This window comes from Myiozetetes cayanensis, unplaced genomic scaffold, assembly GCF_022539395.1.
Source record: "Myiozetetes cayanensis isolate MyiCay16 unplaced genomic scaffold, myiCay2020 scf12, whole genome shotgun sequence".
Lineage (NCBI taxonomy): Eukaryota > Metazoa > Chordata > Aves > Passeriformes > Tyrannidae > Myiozetetes > Myiozetetes cayanensis.
Window position 1 is genome coordinate 10,556,201 of NW_026086826.1, and position 22,548 is coordinate 10,578,748.

General features: G+C 41.7%; 1 protein-coding gene across 3 annotated transcripts in view; it reads left to right on the forward strand.

Moving 5' to 3' along the window:
* FGGY (FGGY carbohydrate kinase domain containing) overlaps positions 1-22,548 on the forward strand; it is a 140,112-nt gene that overhangs the window by 11,206 nt on the left and 106,358 nt on the right. For 2 of the 3 annotated variants that reach the window (XM_050306563.1, XM_050306562.1), the window contains exons 2-4: positions 8,676-8,885; positions 10,786-10,897; positions 12,391-12,542. In XM_050306563.1, the coding sequence (XP_050162520.1) occupies positions 8,688-8,885; positions 10,786-10,897; positions 12,391-12,542 (462 nt within the window). In that variant the 5' untranslated portion in view covers positions 8,676-8,687. Of the gene's footprint in view, positions 1-3,921; positions 4,063-8,675; positions 8,886-10,785; positions 10,898-12,390; positions 12,543-22,548 lie in introns of those variants that run through there. The other variant, XM_050306561.1, reaches the window with a different exon arrangement.

Below are 22,548 nucleotides of genomic sequence, written 5' to 3' on the forward strand. Positions count from 1 at the left end.
GCATCCTGAAAGAAGTGGTTTGCAGCATGTCTTTAAAAATTTATTTCACTGTTGCATCTACTGCTGGCCTAAGTGCTCCAGTATCTGCCAGGAGTAATTATAGGCAGTTGGTTCAGATGTTGCTTAAAAGTGTAAGCCTTGATGGGAAATGCAGTGGATTTCAGCCAGAATGCTAATTTTGATGTTTTGTCATTTCATAAAACTGTGAACTCAGAACAAATTATTTTTATACTGATCTGCTGGTACGTAATCACAGGGCTAGTGCCAGATCCGACCATGATGTAGCACTGGAATCTAAAGATGGGATTAAAGTTAGAATATCAGCATTAACCTAAGTTGGCTAATTCAGTATCCACAGTAGCATAGTGGCTGTATTTGCCCAGAATTCCACGTAATCCTGCACGAAAGCTCCTGGTGCCGAGGCTGGTTTGCTCCAGAAATGTAGTTTAAAGCTCTTACATGAACTGTAATTGTGCCTTTTGAATTGCATCTACTCCCATGTTACATTTTATAACTTAAACAGATACTTTGCAGATTAACATTATTCTTCTAGGGCTGTGTTTATTTTATGCTTCTTTTTTTCTGTCGTCTTTTGTTGGTTGTTTGGAGTTTTTTATTTGTTTATTTCTGTTATGGCATAAAAGAGAATAAAAAAATACAAAGGCCACAGTACAGGAATCTGTCTCAATTTTACAGGCAAAGAGCAGAGATTGTTCTTTCTGTCCATCGTGGGGTAGGTTAAAGTGATAGAGACACAGGGATAAGAAAGATCTTCCTCAGCATTAGATTAATAAGCTGGTGGATCCAAACACTTGGATCCATCAGTCATTTTGGAGCCTGTTACCTCCTTTCAACTAGTCATGAAGCTGCTGTAGCCAGAATTTATGTAATAATCAGATGGCTTTTTTTTCCCCCCTCGGTCAGTGTAAACAAGATAGTGTCTTCTTTCAGAGCTCCAGGCATCCTGCAGTGTCATTTGGGACATGTCTGGCTGCCAGATCATTAGCACAGCCTTTGGGGGAGCAGTGTCAGGTCAGGGAATGGATCTGAAGAGCTTGGTGTGCGTGGATTGTATCCATTGCCCTTTCCAGGATGTGGAGAGGAAAGGGTGCTCTACATACCCCCCTTATTCCGTAGGCCTTGCTGTGTGAGAATTGTGTCTTGGCATAAACTGATCAACGTTTCCTCTGCTTGACAAGTTGTAGGTTATGGCAAAGGTTCAAAATGCTGCTGACTGTGAGAGCACCTGTGATGTTCACAAGCATCAGGAGTTTAATCCTGAGCTCCTAATGTGGCTGGGAATTTGGCACTACTGGATGCAGGATCAGAGCCCGCTTTTGGAGTGATGGCCCAGTCCCAGCAGGGCCGGGAGAGCTCCTGAGGGAATTGGAGCCCTTGGGTTTCCCCAGTGTCTCCTCCTCTGGCTTTGTGTGTTCCTGTGGCCCTTTGCTCAGCCTTCCTTTTTCCTGAGAGCTCCTCTCTGCAGCTGTTTCCTGCTGTTCCCAGGGCTGGGTGAGCACTGGAGCAGAGGGAGCTGAGTGTGTTTCCTTTGTGTGGCCGAGTTACAGGCTGGGGAGGACACGGGGTGTGCTGGGCATGAGCCTTGTTCCTGCAGCCAGAGAGTGGCCTGGATCTTCCTTCCAAGGAAAGCCAGGCTGAGCCTTAAGCCTTCTTCAGGCATATAGTTGTGAGGAGCTCCTGGATCCCTCTGTTTTGAGGCCAGTGGTTTGGGAACTCCCTGAAGTTGGCAATCCCTGGCCTTCCACAGCCACCTCCACGCTCCAAAGCAGCACCTCTCAGTTGACACAAACATATTGTTTTTGAGCTATATCTCCACTCCAGAGTGGCTTTGGGATCACTTCTGGCTGCTTATTAGTACTTACTACTGCACTGTGTTATGGCACTTGTTACTGCCACATCCATGAACAGTCAGAGAGCAGAAAAATGCTTTTTAACTTACCTGACCATGTTGAGATTGCGAGTTCAGCTCATCACCCATGGTCTGTGGAGAGCTGCAGTGAGCCCTCTGGGGATGATTCAGAATGCCATGGAATCGTGACTGCATGGAGAAGGTAAATACAGAGCAATTGCTTAATGTCTCCTCTCGCTCAGGAACTCAGACACATCAAACAAAACTAGCAGGTGGCACGCTCAGAGCAAACCAAAGGGCATTTTCTTGCATTGTTTACATGGAACTTTATAACCCATTACCACAGTAGCTTGCAGTTACAAAAGTTTCCCTGGACTCAGAAAGAGCACAAACAAATCTGGAGAGGAAAAAGTCTTCAAGGTCTGCTAATCCTAAAGATAATATTTCTGGCTCAGGAAGTGCCTCTACTATAGATAGCAGGAGGAAGAAGGTGTCCTGGGGAAGGACTGCTGGATGAAAAGGGCAGGCATGTGCTTTTCTTATGGCTGCTGCTGTCTGGGGCAGGATCATGGGCTAATTGGACCTTTCATCTGACCCAGCACAGCCCTGCTCTGCTCTTTAATCAGGGGCCAGAATGCCATTGCTCTTATTTGATCAAGGGCTGTGTCTGCCTGTGTGAGCTGAAGACAGGAACTGGAAGGAGAGGAGGATTTTTCTGTTCAGTACAAATCTTCTAGAGCAGAATATAGAGAAAAACAACTGTTGTTTTAAGAGCTTGATATTTACGGACACTGGCCATGCTGACATCTTTGTGCTGTTCCTGAGAGAGATGTCTATGTAGGCAGTAGAAGCTGAAAAGAAATAAATTTTTGATCTAGTTTCTTAGAATAATCTACATAGTCGTTTTCCTTTCTTTGGCAATTAGTTACACCAGGATAAACTGGCATGTGTCTTGCTTTACATCAGAGCAGGTGGAAGTAGTTTGGCCTGAAAGTATTTAAAATGCAAGAGGTAGAAGAAAAGGGTAGGAGGCATTGGTGAAGTAATGGTTTTGTCTCGGACACTGAGGGGGGAAAAAAAAAAAAGATATGGAGAGACATTACAGAGGATTAGTGCATAGTGAATTATTTATAGGGAGAAAAAGAGATACTAGAAAACAGCAGAATATTTTCAGTTCTGCCTGTGGGGGGATTTATTGAGGCTACATTACAATATTAGAGGGACCATTAGGAAGGTTTTGGTGAAACAATCCAGGTATTATGGGACTGGGAGATGGGGTTGGATCCTACTACTAAAATGAAGTCTCATCTGCTATTTGAAACTGGTTTTTGTAGTTGTAAGATATGAGAAAGTTCCACAGAATGTACCAGAGAATGGATAAAAGAATCTGAAAGTGTTTGGGTTTAGTGAAGAGGCAGACTTTCTCCAGCTCTGTTTTTATTTATTTCAGTTTTGTTGTTGTTAACATTGTCCTCATATTCCGAAGACAGAGATCCTGCATGTACGTGTTTCTGTTTTGGTAAGGGAAAAGGGGAGATATGAGGTGTGCTTTTGTTCCTTGTTTCTGTTTTGTTTGCTGTCTGGTAGCCGAAAAATAAATGCTTGTTGATATTATAGCACAGCCCCTTGGGCTTTGAAGGGTATTTTCTATATTAGTACTGCCCTTCAGCACAGCCTTAGAATTCCCCATCTGCTCCTACTCTCCCACACAGACATGTGCCTTCTTTCTCTTTTCAAATTCAAACAGGAATTGGAAGAGGAAAGGGAGTTTTCAAGAAGAGATGGCCACTCCACCACCATCCCATGTGTGGGTTTACTGTAACTCTGGGAAGCCAACAAAGTGCTGAATTTCCAGTGTAATGTCAAAAATTATTCTTTCACTTTTTACAGTCTAAAAGCAGCTTTTATTTAGTTTATTTAGATCTTTTCACACAAAGATTAGGAAGCCTAATTTGAGCCTGTTAATCTTTTTCTTGGTAATCCATAGAAAAGCACAGCTGCACTACTAAAAACATTCTGTTTATCCGTGATCACTGAGGCTGGGCAGCCTGCAGCGTTCCAAAGATCAAAGTTTAAAACAGACACACCAGTCCTTCCTAATTCCTTGCATTTAAGGACACGATACCACCAAATCTAGACTTGCTGCTGCTAAAAACTCGAGCTGAGCTTCAGCCTGTACTCATGTGAGAAAGGTACGTCCTGGCAACTTGATAACCATGAAGTGAAGTAGGACAGAGTCTAATAGTTGTAATGAAACAGTTCTCTGGTTACTTATTCATTCCTTTTAAATTAAAGTAAATAGTGTTAAGGATTTTCTATTTTTTTTTTTTAAAGAAATATTTTTGCAACTGAGTTTTACCCCTCCTTTTTTTTTTTTTTTTTCATTGCCTATGTGGGAAAACTAACACATTTGTATAAGGATAAACTGGGAAGTCTGTGGTTTCCAGCACGCACATTTTGAATAATATTTATACAGACTATTATTTAATGGACCATATAAATATTTATCATATGCTGTAGCCTTTTGATCATAAATGCTTGTTTGAAAAGCCATTCTGTCCCTGCTGTGATTTGCAGAGAAAGAGGCCATTGCTGGTTTAGTGCTTGGAGGGAATTTTGGCTTCTTGTCCTGCCTTAGCAGTTACAGTCATGGATTAACACAGCCAAGCTGAACATGGCTTTTAATTTTACTTTTTTTCCTCTATCCCTCACCTTCTGTTTGCAAATTCAATTAATAAATTGTAAATATGAGGCCCTAATTCTGCAGTGGACAGACAAGGCTGTGTTAAAGTGCTGGAGGCCTTTTTTCTTGGCTGCAAGGAGCCAGGCTTTCCGAGTTAGATACTGCAAGGGGATAGAAGGTTCTGTCTCTACTGCTTTCCTCCTCTTGGAAGTACATAAACATGCATGATCCCTGCATCAAATATTCTGGTGTCATGTTGGGAATATTACACATGAAGAATGGACCTGTCTAGTCTTTTAGGACGTTTTATTTCAGTCGTTTTTCTGGGTTGCTGTTTTCCTCATGGTTGCATTGCCTGCAGAAGCTATATGTTCAGAATCCAATAGATACAAAACCCAAACCAAACTTTTCTTTGCACAACAAAGTTTTCTTTGCATGTGGCAATGATTGTTGGTGTCTGTATTCCAAATCAAGAAATTTGTGCTGGGACCTTCTGCTACCTCTGAACTGCATTAAAGCAATTCTTAATTTCTGATTTGGAGTTTCCTTATGTACCAAAGGAATCTTCTGGAAGCAAAACAGAATGGCAACATTCCTCTTTAAAATTCTTCCTAAAGTACTTTGGCTAAATATTTTCCACCAACCTGACTGCTGAGCTCTTTGGTTCTCAAGAAATACCTTTGGGCAGAGTCCATAATTGGTGACATTTATGACCTGGAGATGACAGTGCTTTCCGTAGATGTGCTTGATAAGTAGGTGGCATACCAAGCAATTGGTATTCCAGAAAAACCCTTGGCATCAAATTATGTTTTTGCAAGCAGATCGGATCCTATTGCAGATCCTATTTACTTCCAACAGCCTCAGTAAATCAGTACTTGAAAAAAAGATTAATATTTACTTTTACCTTTTTTTTTTTTTTTCCATAAGACATTGAGTATTGCTTTGTGAATCTAGGGGAGCTTTACTCAGAGAAAGACCAGTGAAAATAGGTTTGTGGTTCTTGGTTTGGGACTCTGTCACTTAACTGGTTCCTGTGTGCACTGATTTACAGCAATAAACTCCTGGATGTGCACAGGCTGATAGGGACTGCTGGAGCACATAAACAAACTCTGCTTCCTGCCCAGTCACTCGCACATGCACATCCTGGCTGCTTAGTAAGGAAAAAAAAGGAAAGTAAACATTACATGGGCAGATTGGGTTCCAGGTTTCAAATGTTTGTGGGAAGAATCCAATGCAAAGCCATAATTTTAAGTGCTGAGTAGGAGGTACTGTGAGCTTAATTCTCTAACATCTGTTAAGCTTGTTCTCTAAGTAGCAAAAACACGTTAATGAGCTAAAATCAAGGCTGCCTTACAAGGGAGAGAAATTTAGAGTAGTATTGTGTGTGTGTGAGCAGGAGACAGGATGTAAAATACTCCTTTTGCTATTTGTATTTTGTGAAAAGCAAGGAAGAAAGATTTGCCCGTGTTTAAAAAAAAATAATAATCTGGTTTGCAGCTTGTGGTTTATTCTCAATTTTTTCTGAGTCAGCAGCTAAAGGCAGTGCCGAAATAGGGGAAAACCAGGGAAATTCGTGAGATACTATCAGGAACAGTCTTGTGCAATGCCTTTGTAGTAAAACTTCTCCCAAGTAACTAGCAGCACCTGCAGTCAGCCTTTGGAGCTCTGAGGAGATGGAGTGCAAAACTAAAAAGTGAACAAACATCACCTATTGAAAAGAACGTCTTAAAACTGCTTTTCCAGCTGAGGGGGAGAGGCCGAGCGCGTGTCCCCCCAGGTGGCAGATGCAGTGTTAGTCACCCACATCCCCTCTGTGACACAGGCATCAGCTTTGGTTAGTCTGACCAGGTCACAGAGCCAGGGCCAAGAAAATAAAGGAGCTTTCTTGCCAGTATTCCTTAGTGTTAACTCATGGCACACCATTTTTAGCTGCTTGCTCATCACTGGAACACATGACCTCGCTTAAGGAGATTAGTGTGTGGCACCTCAGCTGCTGGGCAGAGCCAGTGCTCCCAGAGAGGAGCCACAATATGCTCTGTAGCTTTGAGTTTTTCCTGCTTTCTGACAGTATTAGAAGCTGATGATCTGTAGAGCTTCCCCTGGTGCCCCTGCTGGGTGTGTGCAGAAAGCAGCTCAGAACTGCTTTGGTCTGTGCCAGGCTGCTCAGGAGTTTTAGTGATGGACAGAACTCCCTTGTGCTGTCAAAGCAGAGAACAAAAAACGGTCCTTGGATGCAGCAGTGGGGTCTAAGCATGAAGTGTCAGCTTGAAGCAGGACAAAATGATTGTGTGATAACAGATTTCCACAGACTGACCACATTCCCATGAGCTGTTTAAAGGCTGGGATGAGGGGAAGCCTCAGTAGGTTTCTTTTGCCAAGGTGTTGTCCTTTTTCAGGGCAAATGAAACTTTGCCAAGCTGCTACACTGCTTAATTATTACCCAGAATCATGTTTGGAATTTTCTGAGATAAAGGGCTCCTTTATTTTTTCCTTTTTTATTTTAGCTGCTGCCTCTTACCCTAAATGATCATAAATTTGTGATATCCATGAGCAGTAGTGGTTACAAGCCAGCCATGGTTGTGAACAGCCACCTGTACTGGGCCAGTGCTATGTTCAGACTGACAACTAAGTGTAGATCCTGACCTGTACTCAAAATTATGATTAAAAAAGAGAAAAAAGAATTAATTTGAAATGTGAATAATCATATTCTACTAAGCATTTCTTTCCAATCTTTCCCTCTTTGCCTATGCCTCTCCGTCTAACCACCCCTTACTCCACATCCAGAAGTAATCCAGGTCACTTGTTTGGGAGAGGTGGGCTGTTTTTAACTAGAGCCATTTTGATGCTCTGTAAATACCATGTGCTCATCAAGTGGTAATTGATCCATTCATTTTCTGGCAATCAGAAGCTGTGTGTCAGCTGAGTTTCACGTGGTTCAGAGACGTCACAGATTCACACAGGCACTAAACTTGGTACTTGTCTGATGTTTCAAATACTTGTACCAGCTCTTCCTCAGCATTCTCCCAGCTTGGCTAAAATGTAAATGTTAACTATTAATTAAGAACAAACAGTGAGAAATTTAGAACAGTGAATTTGTCACTGTATTAAATGTCAAACAGTTAAACTTAATATAGTGAAATATGCAACTCATTATGAATAATTAAAGCAATTAACGTAACCTCACTTTGTTCTTGTAGGTTGTCAGAGAGTAGGCAGAGATTTCCTTGGATGCTCTCATAACTCAACACTTTTCCAGCAAATTATTTTCTGAGGCTTTAAAGTTGGGTGGATTGATGGTGGAAAGCTCTTGGAAAATAACTTTTTGTTTTCTTCTTTTTCCTTGGTAACATGTGCCAGATTGTCACGTGGTTACTTTAATTATCAGCATCACACTAGGGTTTTTTTTGGAAGAGGAAACTGTTTCCAGAATCTGCAGAGCTCCATCCTGACTCAGTGTCCCGTTCAGCAGTGACATGTCACTCAGGAGCTGGTTGGTGTGATGGGAGGCAGCAGCTCTTGGCTCCTCATTCCTCTCCAGGACAGGGCTCAGTGGAGCCTGGCCTGGCCCCCCTTTCACTGCTTCAGGAGTGGAAGTGGCTTGCTTTGAGATAGTGAATGACCTGTGGTGGTTTTTGCCATCTTATCCAGAGGAGAATTTAGCTTTCCAGGCATCACCAGCATCCCCATCTACCAGGAAAACCCAGGAGCCTCTGGGTTGAAATTTCCCTTGTGTGTAAAACGCCAGCACAACCTTTGCTTCCCTCCCTCTCTCTTTCCCTCTTTCTCCCCTTATGTGGATGTGATATTGTGTGACCACACTGCATTTTGATTGTACGAGCGCAGGAATTTTATCACTGCTTGCATATTTTACGTGCACATTTACACTCTGCTTTTCAGGAGCTTCTGTGCCACGCAGCTAATGTGCAAACATTTGAAGGAAAGTGGTACAACTAGTGCAAGACTTGAAACCTTTAAGTAATTAAAAATTGTCAAGTGAAGACTTGCTGCAAAAACGAGTTACCCTATGAAGTGCCTGTACAGCCTCTCTCCTGCCCTGCTCAGCACAGTTTTCCATCATCAGTCGTTTTATCGGCTTTTAACCTTTTTTTTTTCCTTCCACAGGCTTTACTAAGAATGCACAGTAAAAAGACTGCAGTCAGATACTATGTTGGGATTGATGTTGGCTCAGGCAGCGTTCGAGCAGCGTTGGTCGATGGCTGTGGGACAGTGGTGGCACATGCGGAGCAGCCCATCCAAATTTGGGAGCCCCAACCAGACCACTACGAGCAGTCCTCTGCAGACATCTGGGCTGCCTGCTGCTCAGTCACAAAGGTGGGCAAAGACAGAGAAAATGAAGGATTTGTGTTGCAGGTGGTTGTTGAGGTTTTGAATGTTTGAGGTCTGCAGTCCCCATGTGTCACTTCCCTTCAGGTCTGTTCGTGCTGTGTAACTTGTAACCGTCCTTGTACATTAAAGGCACCGTGAGGCTGAGGGAGCCTCACAGTGTCTGTTTTATTGGTGAGGAGCTGAAGGCCAGAGTGAAAAAAACTTCTGCTACAATTGCAAATAGAATGAAAGGCCCTTCTTTGTGCTATTATGGCAGGGGGAGGACTTACCCACTGCCTTCAGGTCTCACATCTGTGGGGTTTGTTTTGCTGGTGTTTGTTCTACCCACAAGACAGTTCTTTGAGGAGTCAAGGTTGCTCAGAGCCTGGCTGTGCATATATTTAAAGATGTGCTCGTACTGCACTGGAGTCACAAAGGAGCATTTAGTGCATAGAAATTGTTGCCTGGTTTGTGGATGGTCCCCAACATAACACCTGTGGACCTCATTATAAGAGGATCCAGTGTTGTAAGACCAAAATAAATGATGAATGTTTGTGGATAACATCAAGCATAAACCCGGATGGAAATAACCCTTTCTGTAGGGGGGAAGATTTGTACCCACTGATTCAGGGCTCTGCCTGTACCTGCTGGCAGTGCAGATAAATCTGTGACCTTGTTTGGCAGTGCACACAGAGGCCATTTCATCTTCCTTAGTAAAGCCCAGGCCTGCTCCATGTTCTAAGGTTGGCTTTTTAAATATTCATGACATGCTTGGTAATTTGCAGATGGACAGTTCACCCATTGTCTTGTTATTGATCAGCCTTTTCAAACATTAATGAGCTTGGCTCTGTAGAAATGCCCTGAGATGGAGAGGAGGAGGTGAGGGGGAGGGAAGGGAAAGAAGGGAGTGACAGGAGTGACAGGGAAGAACATCTTGTTGTTAAAGAAGAGCAAGTCTTACTCTTTATTTGATATTTTTCTGTGTGAGTTGCTTTGTTCTGCTCTGGACCCCTTTAAATGCAATCTCTGATGTGTGAGCAATAAAATAGTCTCTGAAAGTATGGCTTTTCAGAGCCAGTAAGAGACTGGCACTGTAGCAAGTCTAGTGAAAGTCCTTCCTTATAGTACTAATTAAAATAATGATATTTTTATTGTTGCTGAGAAGTGGCAATTTATTACTCTGTTACATTTTAGGTGTCTTGCAGCCTCATTTGGCACTTAATCCGTGTGAGTGTTGTGTTTTTTTTTCCAGTGCTGCTGGAAACCATGAAGTTCAGGCATTTTGGGGCAGTCGTTTTTGCCTTTTTTTTTTTTTATTTCTTTTTTCTTGTTTGGAAGATCTTCCAAAAAAGTATAATGTCCAATCTCTTGGTAAGAGAGAAAAGTGTGCATTGCAGAGGTGTTATCGCTGCTACAGGTGTTGACCAGTTTTATTTTTGGGACCCTTCAGTATTGCAAGGCAAAAAAGCTGTGGCTCAATATTACCAAAGCAATTCTAGAATATTTATTGCTTCCACAGGTGGGAACTGAGTGAAGTAACTGATGGAAACACCTGGCCCTAATCCTGTGTCCATGTTTCACATGCAGCTCAACTCTAAGCTTTAGAAAATAGAAAATAAGTGTTGCTGGTTTTCTGCTACCTTTATTTTCTGATATTTTGTGCTTCCTGCTTTATCCAGGACTGTGGCTAGTAAGATTAAAAAACTATTTAGGAGCTCTGAATTCAGTTTTGATAACCAAAGAATATTTGGTAATTTGATGTATTTTTGGTTAGCAGTGTTAAAGAATACTGAATATAAAGAATTTCCGAGTTTGAGCGTGCATTTTTGACTTGTAACTCATTTTCTGTGCTCATTGGTACCTGCATATGAACTGATACATTTATGTGTGTTTTGTGTATTTTCAGAAGGTTGTCTGTGGAGTGGATGCTGCCCAGATTCGAGGGATTGGTTTTGATGCTACATGTTCTCTTGTTGTTCTGGATAAACAGTTCCAACCTTTGGCAGTCAACTGTGAAGGTAGGACTGCACACAAAAAATGATGTTACTGTGTGTGTGTCACCACTGCTGTCAGTGAACTTTCCATTTCAGCCAAATACCAAGTGCTGGGCCTGGCTCTGGGAGATGGAGATGACACAAAACCTTTTTTACCAGAGGATGTTTTTTCTGGTTTTACTGTTTTAATTCTACTGAAAAATTAATTTTGGGATGTGAATTACCGTTTGGCTAAATATTTGGCATCCCAAGATCAAAGTAATTCATCTTGGCTCAAAGAAATTGCTTCCTAGGGAAATCTAGGCTCATTTTTCTTTTCTGCATGTTTTCTCCTCCTTCAGACTTTGCTGATCATGGCTTTCATAGTGTGTATAAATGCCCATCCACACTGGCTAAAGGAATGCTAAAACTGTTGGTGTTAGTGTAGTCCAACTGCTTGCTCTGTCATGGAGCTGCAGGCAAGAGGTTCAGCTGTCTGTTTTATTATACTGGTGCTCTGTCTTTGTCTAGGACAGTGCTAAACTTCAGAAACTGACTGTGACCTTCTTCTAAAAATCTGGTGGTTTTTATTAGAGTTGATGATTCAGAAGACTCAAAGTCTTTGATGCACTTTATTTTTCAATGAATCCCATTTAAGATGAGGTGTGTGCGAAATCAGTAGTTACAGAGACCTGCTCACAATTCTGTGTATGTTCTTTCTATTCTCAGATGTATTTATCTCCTCTTATCCTCCTCAAAAAACCAGCTTTACCCCCAAACTGTCCTTCTCTAAATTTAGATGAGATTATTTATTTTTCAGTTTCAGAGTATCTTACAATCTGTTCAATGCCTAATGATGTCTGGGGCTATTCTGGTCTAGTGAGTCAAATTCAGTTCTTATTTTTTTATGCTCTGATATCCCCATGAACTTGTGAGTTTACACAGTGATTGTGTTAAACAAGAAGACAAGAACTCACTGAATACTCTCATGCTGCTGAAAGTCATACAGTTGGTGGGATTTCAGGCAGTTTCAAATTGTCCCCCCTGAAACTGTATTTCTGAAAGAAATTAGGGTAGTTCAGCCCGAAATGACAGAAGAGGAAAGAGAATCTCTGTAGCTGTCTAGCTAACTGACTAGCTGAGTTCATTTCGATTTACAGCATGGTTGTTCAGATTTTGTCATTTCTAGTCCTTGGTCACCAAAATGCTTCTTTATGTTTTTAACTGAATATGCAAACTTTGTCAAGAAGTTTGGGTTCTTTGATTGCAATACAGTCTACAAGAGCATGGTGTTTCAAAGTTCTTGGGTGCTCCCCAGCCTGATTGGTTTGTCAGCACTCTCAGTGCTCAGCATGTCCTAAAGTTGGCTCAGAGGGCTAAAATGTTGGGTTTAGATACTTAGTGTGGATCATTTGCTCAAAGAGAATTTGAGTTTTCAATGTAGAAGTGAAAGTGTGAAGCAGCTCAGGGTAACTCACAGTACTGAGGTGGGGTTAAACCAGATCAAAAATAATTTTTCTTCCTTTTGTTCTCCCCAGGACAGAACCATAGGAATGTTATTATGTGGATGGATCATCGTGCAGTGAGTCAAGTCGAGCTCATCAATGCAACACAGCACAGAGTTTTGAACTATGTAGGGGGAGCAATGTCTGTGGAAATGCAACCACCTAAACTGCTGTGGATAAAGGAGGTGAGTACAGTTCACATTGTGGGGCATTTTTACTGGTGATTTATGCCCTTTGTTAATTCCTGAGAATGAGATTTCTAGAAAGTCTTCAGCCTTCGTGTTGAACTCCAAGGTGTACAAAGTAAGGCCAGGCTAAACTTGTTTATTTTCTCTCTCAATTATGTAGAAAGATGTTTGATTTGATTGGAATGGTGTGTTTCCTGAGAGAACATTTCATATGCCTTTCTTCTGTAAGATTAGCTATACATACAAATGTAGGTGCAGGTAATGAAGGAGTCCTGGAAGTATCCCTGGATTTAGTTATGGAGGTGTATTTCCTGTTCCAGCTCTCGTATCTGGGCATGCTTACAGGGCTGTAGGTGCTACTTCTGGGCTGGAGTTCCAGAAGCACTGCATCCAACAGAGAGGAGATGTGATGGCTTTGGCTGCTGGCAGAGGAACTCTTCAGTTAAAGATTCAGTTTAGTTCTGTCCCATCAGTAGCAAATAAACCATCTGCAGAGGGAAGGTGCCCTGTTTGTCATGTGGAGCTCTGCCTCTGTGTCCTGTGTTTACATTCTGTGTGTCACAGATGACGTACGGCTCTTAAGAACAACTGTCAGATTAAAAGGAGAGACACTTGCCACTTGAATTTTTTATAACGTCCTCCAGCCTGGCTTTTACCTCTGCCCTCAGTGATGCTCACTGTCACTGTAACAAAGCCCAAATGTACTTGCTGCCAGTTTCAAGGAGTCAAAGTCTCCTGTCTGTGCAAACATGAGATATCATATCAGAACAAGGTGCAGACTGGGGAGAGTCAAAGGAATTAACTGGTAGAAGCAGGTACTGACAGATTAATGATAACAGAGGGCAGTGAAAGTTGATAATGAAATACCAGTATCCCTCTACTAATTCTTCTCTTCTTGAGCAATGAGTATCATACATCAGTCATTTTATAAATAATAAAATGTAAGCTGTAAAAACCTTAAACAAATCCACTGAGTTGAAAACATTTTTATATTGCAAGGTCTGGGATATCAGTACCTGACTGATCAGGAACCCCAGATTATGGGGTGTCCAGATGTGCCCACCCAGGGCTGTCAGTGTCTGCTGTGTAAGCCCTCTGACATAATTGCTGTGGTTTAAAGGGCTTGTTCCCTCCGTGAGCCAGTGGGTGGGACACAGCACTCACCTGATCCTACGTGCCAGCCAGGAGCAGGCATTGCCTGGCAGAAGGTGTTACCCAACAGGGCTTGTTCATGTGTCCCTTTTCAGCTCCTGACATAACAGATAAGGAGATTATTATCATTAAGAGAGTTTTTTTCTCTCAGTATGTGCTTTGCTGAGCTGCTCACGAGACAGTTCCTGAGTGGGCTGACAATGACTCACCATTAAACTGCTTATGCTTGTCCTGCTTAGCTCAGGCACCTCAACAACATCTACAGCAGCACCTGAGCTGGGGAGAGGAACAGCAGCACTTACCATGGGGTCAGCTGTAATCAGCTGAGATTTGGGCATGGAGTGCTCAACTTTTGAGCTTTGGAGAGGTACAGGATGGAGTGTTCTTACTGCTGCTGTACTCTTTGCAAAGGAGGAGGGTGAAAGGAATTGTCTGAAGAGGAAAGGTTTGTTTTCAGTGCCAGTCACAGTAATGGATCTGTGGATTCCATGGCATCAGGGCTGTCAGCAAAGGGTCATGTTGGCCTCTGGCAGCTCAAATTCAGCCTCACGTAGTGCAAATGTCCTCACTTTTTGCCAAGGGAGAAAAATGTTCAATAATTTTGAATGTCAGGTTCTCCAAATGAGAGCTACAACAGAGTTTACACATAAGTTGTTACTCAGTGCACTGTCTTGAACTGGTCTACAAATATACATTAATGAAGTTTTTTTCAGATTCTTTTTTACCAGTATTTTATAGATAATAAACTGTGGTACAGGTATTAAAAGTATGGTCAGGAAAACTACTTATAAATGGTACTTAATGTGTCCTTCCTGTGTTTTTTGTGCTGTATCTATTTTCTGTATTTAGTGTATTTCCCTCCTGCTAATACTGCACAGTTCCCAGAGACATAGCAGAGTAAAATTTTGCTCCAACTCAGAAATCATAAGGAAAAAATACTCTGTTCTGATCACAGGATTATTTCTTAAGCTGGTGATAATGCACAAACTGGCAAAAAGGAAGTTTAGTTTTCAAATCCCTTGGGAGAGATACCAGATTAGCAGGTAGAAAGAAACATTTTAGTTTTGTTTTATTTTATCTTATCCTGTTCAGTTGAGGATATCTGAGGGCTTTGCAAAGTTGAAACTGGAATTCCCATTATGCTTCTACTTAATTGTGACAACTGGTGTTGAGAACATGACTGCACTGTACCTGCCTTGACCTGGTTTGTTGCCTGGGAAAGTCTTACACAGTGTCTGCCCACACTGTGCTGGGATGTGATCATGGCTTTGGTCTCTCCAGCTTTCCTGACTTCAGAATGTCACCAAACATACTGTCAGCAAGATTTCTTTCAAGTGTTGTGGATCTGAGTAGTTTATTTGTCTTAAATCCTCACCTCTGCTTGTGTTTTCTCTCTCATATGTGAAATAACATTTCCTACCAAGCTATCCTTGCTCCAAGACTGATCACTGCAGTCTTTGGGAGCTGCTTGAAAACAAGAGCCCTCTCAAAGCATCCCAAAGTCTCTTGCTTTGTTGTAAAATGCTCTTCCAGAATTTTCTGCCAACCTGTGCAAATACATACAGGTTCAGAATTTTTCTGCAAACGCTCCCTGCATTTCTGGAACTGTTTCCAGCTGTCTGACTGCAAGGGGTGCTGCTTGCTGCAAGAACTGCTTTGGCTCAGACCAGCAATCTGTTTGACTCATTTTTGGTCTGATGAGTAGTAGGTTTTTTGCTCTATACATTTAGCTAATTTTTCTGAACTCACATGTGCTTTTTACACCAGCTGTGTCCTGTGATGATGAGTCCCACTGTGCTTTGTGTGAACAGGTATCTTCTTTTCTGAAACGAGTTCCTTAAGACTTCCAGTTCTTGCAGAGTATAAGATGGTGAAATGTATCATTCCCCAGACAACACCTCCGTGCCATGGACCATAGGGATGTTTTTTCCCTTTTCTTCCTTACTCCTTTCTTAATGTTTCTCCCTGATGTTGTCATACACCTCACAGTATCCCAGGAAGTTAAGGCAAACAGTGAAGTGGGCACATTCTCCCATGACTGACCCTGATCCAAACTGGCTAAACCAAGGTGTATCCAGGAGCTACTTTGGACCTTTGTGCCTTTGACTGGTGTCACCTTTCTGGAAAGTTTTGGATCAGAGAGCTGGACATGGCTGCAACACGTACAACACATGGATGTTTGTAGAGAAAACAAAGCTGCACAAAACCCACAGCCAGACACTTTGCACAGTCATGCTCCAGGTCAGCAGAAACACCCTAATATATGAAGAGTCACTGTTGACTTTTGCTTTGAATTCCCTAGACCTTATTTTGAACTCCCCAGGAATTTATTGTTTCTGCTATTGAATGTTTTTGTGCTGTTTTCCCTCTATACATCTTTTCCCTGGGATTGGTGCTGTGCACATTCCACAGCTGCTGCGTTGATCTAGGTTTTGCAGAGAGGGTGCAGTGGGGAAAAGAACTGCTTTGAGTCTGAAGTTAAATAATAAAAGTAAAATAACCAGGTACTAGTAATTAAAAACAATTTATAAATCCATTGAAGTAACCAGCAGGGTCAGCTTTGGTGTCATTGGAAAAATGTCTTTGGAAAAATACCTTTCTTTTAATCAAACCTCATGTATTTCTAACAATGAACAGCATCTAATTAGGAGAACCTTAAAATTAGTCCCTGTGAAATACATTCCTTTCAGTGGATCCTCATTTCTCTGGGACTCACAGAATTGTTTTCTCAAGCTTCAAAGTTTATTTAGACTGGCATAAATATAAGTGTTTATTTTTGAGTTTATTGCCTAACCAATTAATATTCAAGATTTCTCTTGACTTTCTATATTCCACAGTTTGTGGATTCAGTCATATAGAGCCTCAGTCCCGCTCGTACACAATAAGTTGCACAAAAGTGGCTGTAAACTAAATTAGTTTGTTAAGAGTCATTTGTGAAACTAATGATTTAGGAGATCAACTAGGTGCACTTTTGGAAGTAAGTTATTTACTGCTAAATGATCCTTTGGACTGTTGCTACGCCAGTAGTTAATTGTGTGTATGTTGTGATCAAAGCCTCCCTCCCCTTTCCATGGTACTAACCTGACTCTGGAAGGCCACACTGAAATCCTGTTGTCCCGTGTTTTCCCCTGGGTTCTCCTTCCTAACTGCAGTATTCAAAAGCCTGACCACTGTGAGGAAGGTTCTGACATGGGTCAATTCAGCAGTGTTGGCAAGTCGTGAGTCATTAGGATGTCTCTCAAAGAAAGGAGTTGGATTTCTATTGCTTGGAGAATTTTCATCCAAGCAATTAAAAGTATTTCTGAAGAATTTGATTTTGAAAATTTACTCTGAATTGGTTGCAGTAATAAAGAGGGAGGAAAGGGGAGAAAGGATTAAGGTGGAGAGGAACTTTTGATAAGGGCATGGAGTGATAGGACAAGGGGAATGGCTTCAAACTGACAGAGGGCAGGGCTGGATTAGAGATTATGAAGAAATCCTTCCCTGGGAGGGCTGTGAGGCCCTGGCACAGAGAGGCTGTGGCTGCCCCATCTCCAAAGTGTCCAAGGCCGGGTTGGATGAGGCTTGGAGCAGCCTGGGCTAGTGGAAGGTGTCCCTGCCCATGGCAGGAGGTGGAATGAGATGAGATTTAAGGTCCCTTCCAACACAAAGCGTTCTGTGATGACCTAATTGTGCTTTTCCATTTCCATCATCCTGTTCCTAGAACTGAAGTCAAGGATGACCTCACTGACTGTGAGGAGTGAGCTGACACCACTGTAGGAGAAGTAGATACTGGTCCTTATCTCTTGTGACTGTTTTGTTATGCTCAACTTGTTTTTATTTGAGGAAGGATTTACTCTCATGTGCTTCTTTTTTTACTTTCTTTTCCATATAATGCATTCTCTTTAACATTTCATCTCCTTACACATAATAGAGATTTAACTAGAGACAAGAGGCTTCAGGATGTGTTCTATTCTTGCAACTCTTCATCTCTGTTCCATTTTGGCTTTGAATTAAGAAAACAAACTGTGAAGGCCATAATAGGCTTTCTGAGATCTTTTGTTTGATTTGCAGTGCCTTACATTCGGTTTAGTTTGATCAGTGCTGAATCAATTCACCCTCTGATACTTAGTAGTCAGTCTCCATGGAACGTTTGTGATTGCAGATGGGTGTTCCTGTGGCAAAGCTGCAAGCTCCCTGCAGTGGAGTTTGTGTCAGGGACAGTGCAGTCAATGATCAGCAGAGTGCAGCTCCTGTGTAGCCTGTGGGGCAGTCTGGGTGAGATGGGCACATCTGTGGCCCACTTAGGAGGAGCATTTTTCTGCTTCTGTGGACCACGTGTGGTGAGAAAGAGAGTCCAGTGTTAAATCTGTAATGTAAAACAAAAGAAAGATGTGATTTTTTTTTTCCCCAAAAAGCTGATTTGTGTGGATGCAGCCACATTTGACTTTTGAATGTGGTCAGCCAAACTAAAAACATCAAGTGTAGATAAAGTTGAAATAAAGAATCATTATCCAGGACAAATATCCTTTAGAAGCTAGCTGGCACATAATTCTGACAAAGTCTTGCTGAAGTCAGTAAGGTAAGTCTGAATGTCTGCTTCACTGAAAGGAAAGGGGTCTTTCAAAATAAGTCTTTCAAAATAGCCAATTAAATTCACTCCTCTTGCTGTTATTTCCTTAGATTTCTTTGTGGTCTAGAATGATCTTGCACAACACAATTGCAAGAATTCTTCTGTAGTTGCAGGTACATTTTTTGCAGCAATTTCTTCTCTTTTGTAAACTTTGGCTAAAGAAATGTGTTGTTCACACACATTCAGAGTGTGTAGATGGTTCTGGGAGGTAGATGCCTGCATCTGAGCTGAAAATACAGGTGCAACTCCTTCCCTTGGGAATTATTTGCTGCAGGTGTTTGTACATCGTGATTGTACAGGTGTCTGTGCTGTGGCAAACCAGCATTGGAGCAGTGAGAGCACAGCTCAGACAGAGCAGTGCAAACACTGCAGGGCAGGGTTTTGCAGCTCCAGAATTAGCCTGTTAGTATTTTTTTTTCCCAGAGATAGTAGAAAAAAAAAGTCTTGTTTACTTATTTCTGGCTGGAAATTTTATTGTAGCTTGTGCCAAACTGAAAGGATGCATGTTATGTTTCCCTCACAGTAATGACATTACAAACCAGCTATTTCTAAAAAATACTAGTCCCATGAAATCAGAGATGCTGTAGTTTATTCTGAGAGGGTGGGGGATGCTGGACTGGGAGTAGGTATTTGCTTGGTAACTGTCTCCAAATGAAATGCAGTTTTCCTGTGCTCTACTTGCTCAACTCTGTTCTTAATGTAGTGTTGAAGAGCACAGAAAACACTCCCTTTAGCAAAACAAACAAACAAAAAAAACCCAAAAAACCCCACACAGAATGAGTGTCTATATATTATTCCTCTGCAATTATTAATTAAAATCGATAGGCTGTGAGTATTTTTTTATCTGGCCCAGTGGTCAGTGATGGTTCTGTGTGTTACAGTTCACATCCTCAGCTAGAGCTGCTGTTTGATCCACCATTCTTCTTCTCTTTGCCCACCTGGGACTTGCAGCTACCAATGGGATAATTTGCAGGAACAGTTAAGGTATTTCTTTCCCTGGCTGTGGAGGGAAGGACAGTGGATGGACTGGCATCAGCTTGGCAGCAGCTCCTTTACTGCATTTCTTCTTCCTTGCTTGCTGCCTTTGTGCTGGCTTTTTGGCATGTTGAATGTGAGTGAATGTTTCTCCGTTAAATAAACAATAAATTCTGTGCTAAGTGAGAATGAGTCCAGGCTGATGAGTTTGGAGCTGAACTCTTGTTTAGAATTGTTTATAAATGTTTCAGCACTCTGTGTTATCAAAATCCATCCACAGTGCAGACACATGTGCACAAGCCATGCTCAGGATGCCTCTGGGATCTGAGATACCAGCACATGGCTCTGACACATCTTGCCTTGGTGGTCTTCCTCTAAGAGTTTACATTCCCAGCCCCTCCTCTCCCCCCATCCCACTTCCTGAATCTGATCATTCAGTCAGTTAATTTTTTACCACTTAGAGGGCAACTGATGGTTGCAAAATTGAACCATTTGCAGCCTTGGCTCTGGCAAGGGCAGAATTTCTGCTCAGGGCCTCTCTTAGAATAGCTCTATCCCATGATTTGGCATCCCATGTGAAATGTGGGAGATGCAGGTTGTAAGTCCTTGCTCTGTCTGTGTTGGAGCAGGACATGGGACATCGGTTCCTCACGTCCCCAGGAGTGTGGGCTTTAAGCTTTGGGTTGTTCTCTTTCCTCCCTTCACACAATGTCTGTTTGGTTTTGGTAATTTAGAAAAAGACACATTGATGGACTTCATAGCCCTCTGCTACAGATTGCCTGGGAGATGGAGATTCAAGTCTGGGGATGAAATGGGAAAAGCAGATGGTTCTTCAATGATTTTCAGGATTCTTTCTGTTTTTCAGATAACTTAGAGTTTGATCTGACATGGAACTTGAATGCTCACATCAGCTGTCGTTTTTTGCCCTAAATGGTGAAACATTTTTCTGCTTCCATCTGTCCCTCCTGGTTTTAACCTGGATTTCTGACACACCATTTTGGGATGATTTTTGAATTTCTGGGCTTTGGCTGATAAGTAGCCATGAAATTCAGACTGATACACTGTGTTAAATCAGATGTTGCTTCTAGCCTAAATTTAATTAATCTACTGGCCAACAGGGATCTTTTATGAAGGCTGTCTATAGTGTCATTTAAGAAAAGTTAATTAATATTTAATCTCTTAACAATAACAAAAGTTAGAACATCTTTAATGTTTATATATGCATTTTCTTTTGGTGGAAAAAAGTGTGTTTTAACAAACATTAGATAAGTGAAGATCACTTCATCTCACAAGATAACTATGCACTCAGTAAGAGCAGAAATCAAAGGTTTCCTGTACAGAAAGAGGCTATTTCAGCAAACCTGAGTAAAATCTGAATGTGAAAACACCTTCAGCTTTTCCAGGAGAATGTGGCTCTAGGTGTCTCCAAAAAATTCCTTTGGGTGCTGGAGCTCCTGTGAAATTCTGCCTTTGTGTGTATTTTCAGTCCAATTACAAAGTCCCTCATTATCCTGGACATTCCTTGTCTAGGAATTTTAAAGGCATTGCACTACATAATTCTTAAGTTCTTTGTCCCCAAGCATTTGGGATTATTTACAACAGTCTCAAAAAATTGTTCTGTGGAGGTATGGTTGTAAAACAACCCAAAAGAGAGAGCTGAAGGAAAGGGAGTCCAGAAGTGCCCCTGGAAAGCAGCAAGACCGTGTGAGTTCCTCCGAGTGAGTTTGGAGGGTGAGTCGCAGGATGTGAACACGGCATTGGGAACATTCCCGGCTCCTCTCCACAGTCCTTTTAATGTGGTCACAGACTCCTGACTGGGGGTGAAAATAATCTGAATTAACTTCACTGAAACGTGGAGACTTTAAATTTGTTGGGAAAAAGTGCCCTGATTTTTGTCTGTACTAATTAGTGATGACACAGCACCAAGATGGCAAAAAATGAATCATTTGGATGTTCATGAAACGACATACTTTGAGTGTCACTAACATGTGGCTTTTGGGAATTCTTGAAGAAATAGAATCAGGATCCAAGGAGTATCTTTGGTGAAGCAGAATTGTTTGAAGAGGACAGTTGTTCTTAATCCAGCTTCCTTTCTTATTAATAGTAATAGACAAACTACTGTTGCTTCATTAAGGCTGTCAGGTGTTTTAACAGCACATAATGGCTTTCATTATCAAAATAATCGGGCTGAATGACCTTTGGACTAAACTGTGGAGCTCCTTTGCATTCACTTGTGATATTAAATTTGATGTGTGTAACAGCCACATGAGCTAAACCTAAATGGTCAGGAACAAATATCCAAAGGTTGTGCATTTTATGTTAAAAAGTTGTAATTGAAGCATTTAGTTTTTGAACTTAGTAGAAATCCAGTAAGTTTTAGAAGCTTTTGGAGAACTAAACAGAAAGTTAAGACAGATTCTTTGCATGATCCAAAATTAAAGAAAATTTTGCTTTTTTTATACTTACCCTTGCACCTTAGTTTCTGGAATTCATTGATTCCTTTTCAGCAATTTTCTGGACTTGTAATATTTTGGGTTGATATCACATAGTGTTTGAATTAAGTTACAGAGTCATGGAATCACAGAATGGTTTGGCTTGGGAGGGATCTTAACATCCAGTTCCAACCCCCTGCCATGGGCAGGGACACCTTCCACTAGCCCAGGTTGCTCCAAGCCCCGTCCAACCTGGCCTTGAACACTTCCAGGGATGGGGCAGCCACAGCTTCTCTGGGCAACCTGTGCCAGGGCCTCACCATCCTACAGGGCAGAATTTCTAGAGCCACATATTCTTTCTTAAAATGGAATTATGTTTTCTTTTAATTTAGCATGTGCCTTCTTGACATTGCGTGGAATTAAATCTTGCTCTAGAAAGAGCCCAGGTAGGACTTGTGTTTCTAATATAGCAGCTGCTCTTAATAAGTGATAAAACTTTGCACCTTTTCAATGATTTAAAAAGTTGGTGGGCGGGTTTAAAGCAATATTATCTTCCTGTGCAAGTCTGATTGTAACCCTTGTGGTCAGCAGCACTGACTTCTGTTTGGTTGTGATATTCTTTACTGATTTGAGTGTACCAAGGTCAGAAGTGGCCATTGAATTCTTGCTTTCTGGACCACCATCTGTCTGCAGAGTGGAGCAGTGGAAACTCCCTGTAGATGATCTGTCTTGGTAGAAGAGTTTTTCAGGAGTTTGGAAACGTCAAGTGGCTTTTCCAAAAGCCGTGATCCGAGAGCTTTGTTCTCATTCTCAGAGAGCTGTTTGTCTCCTT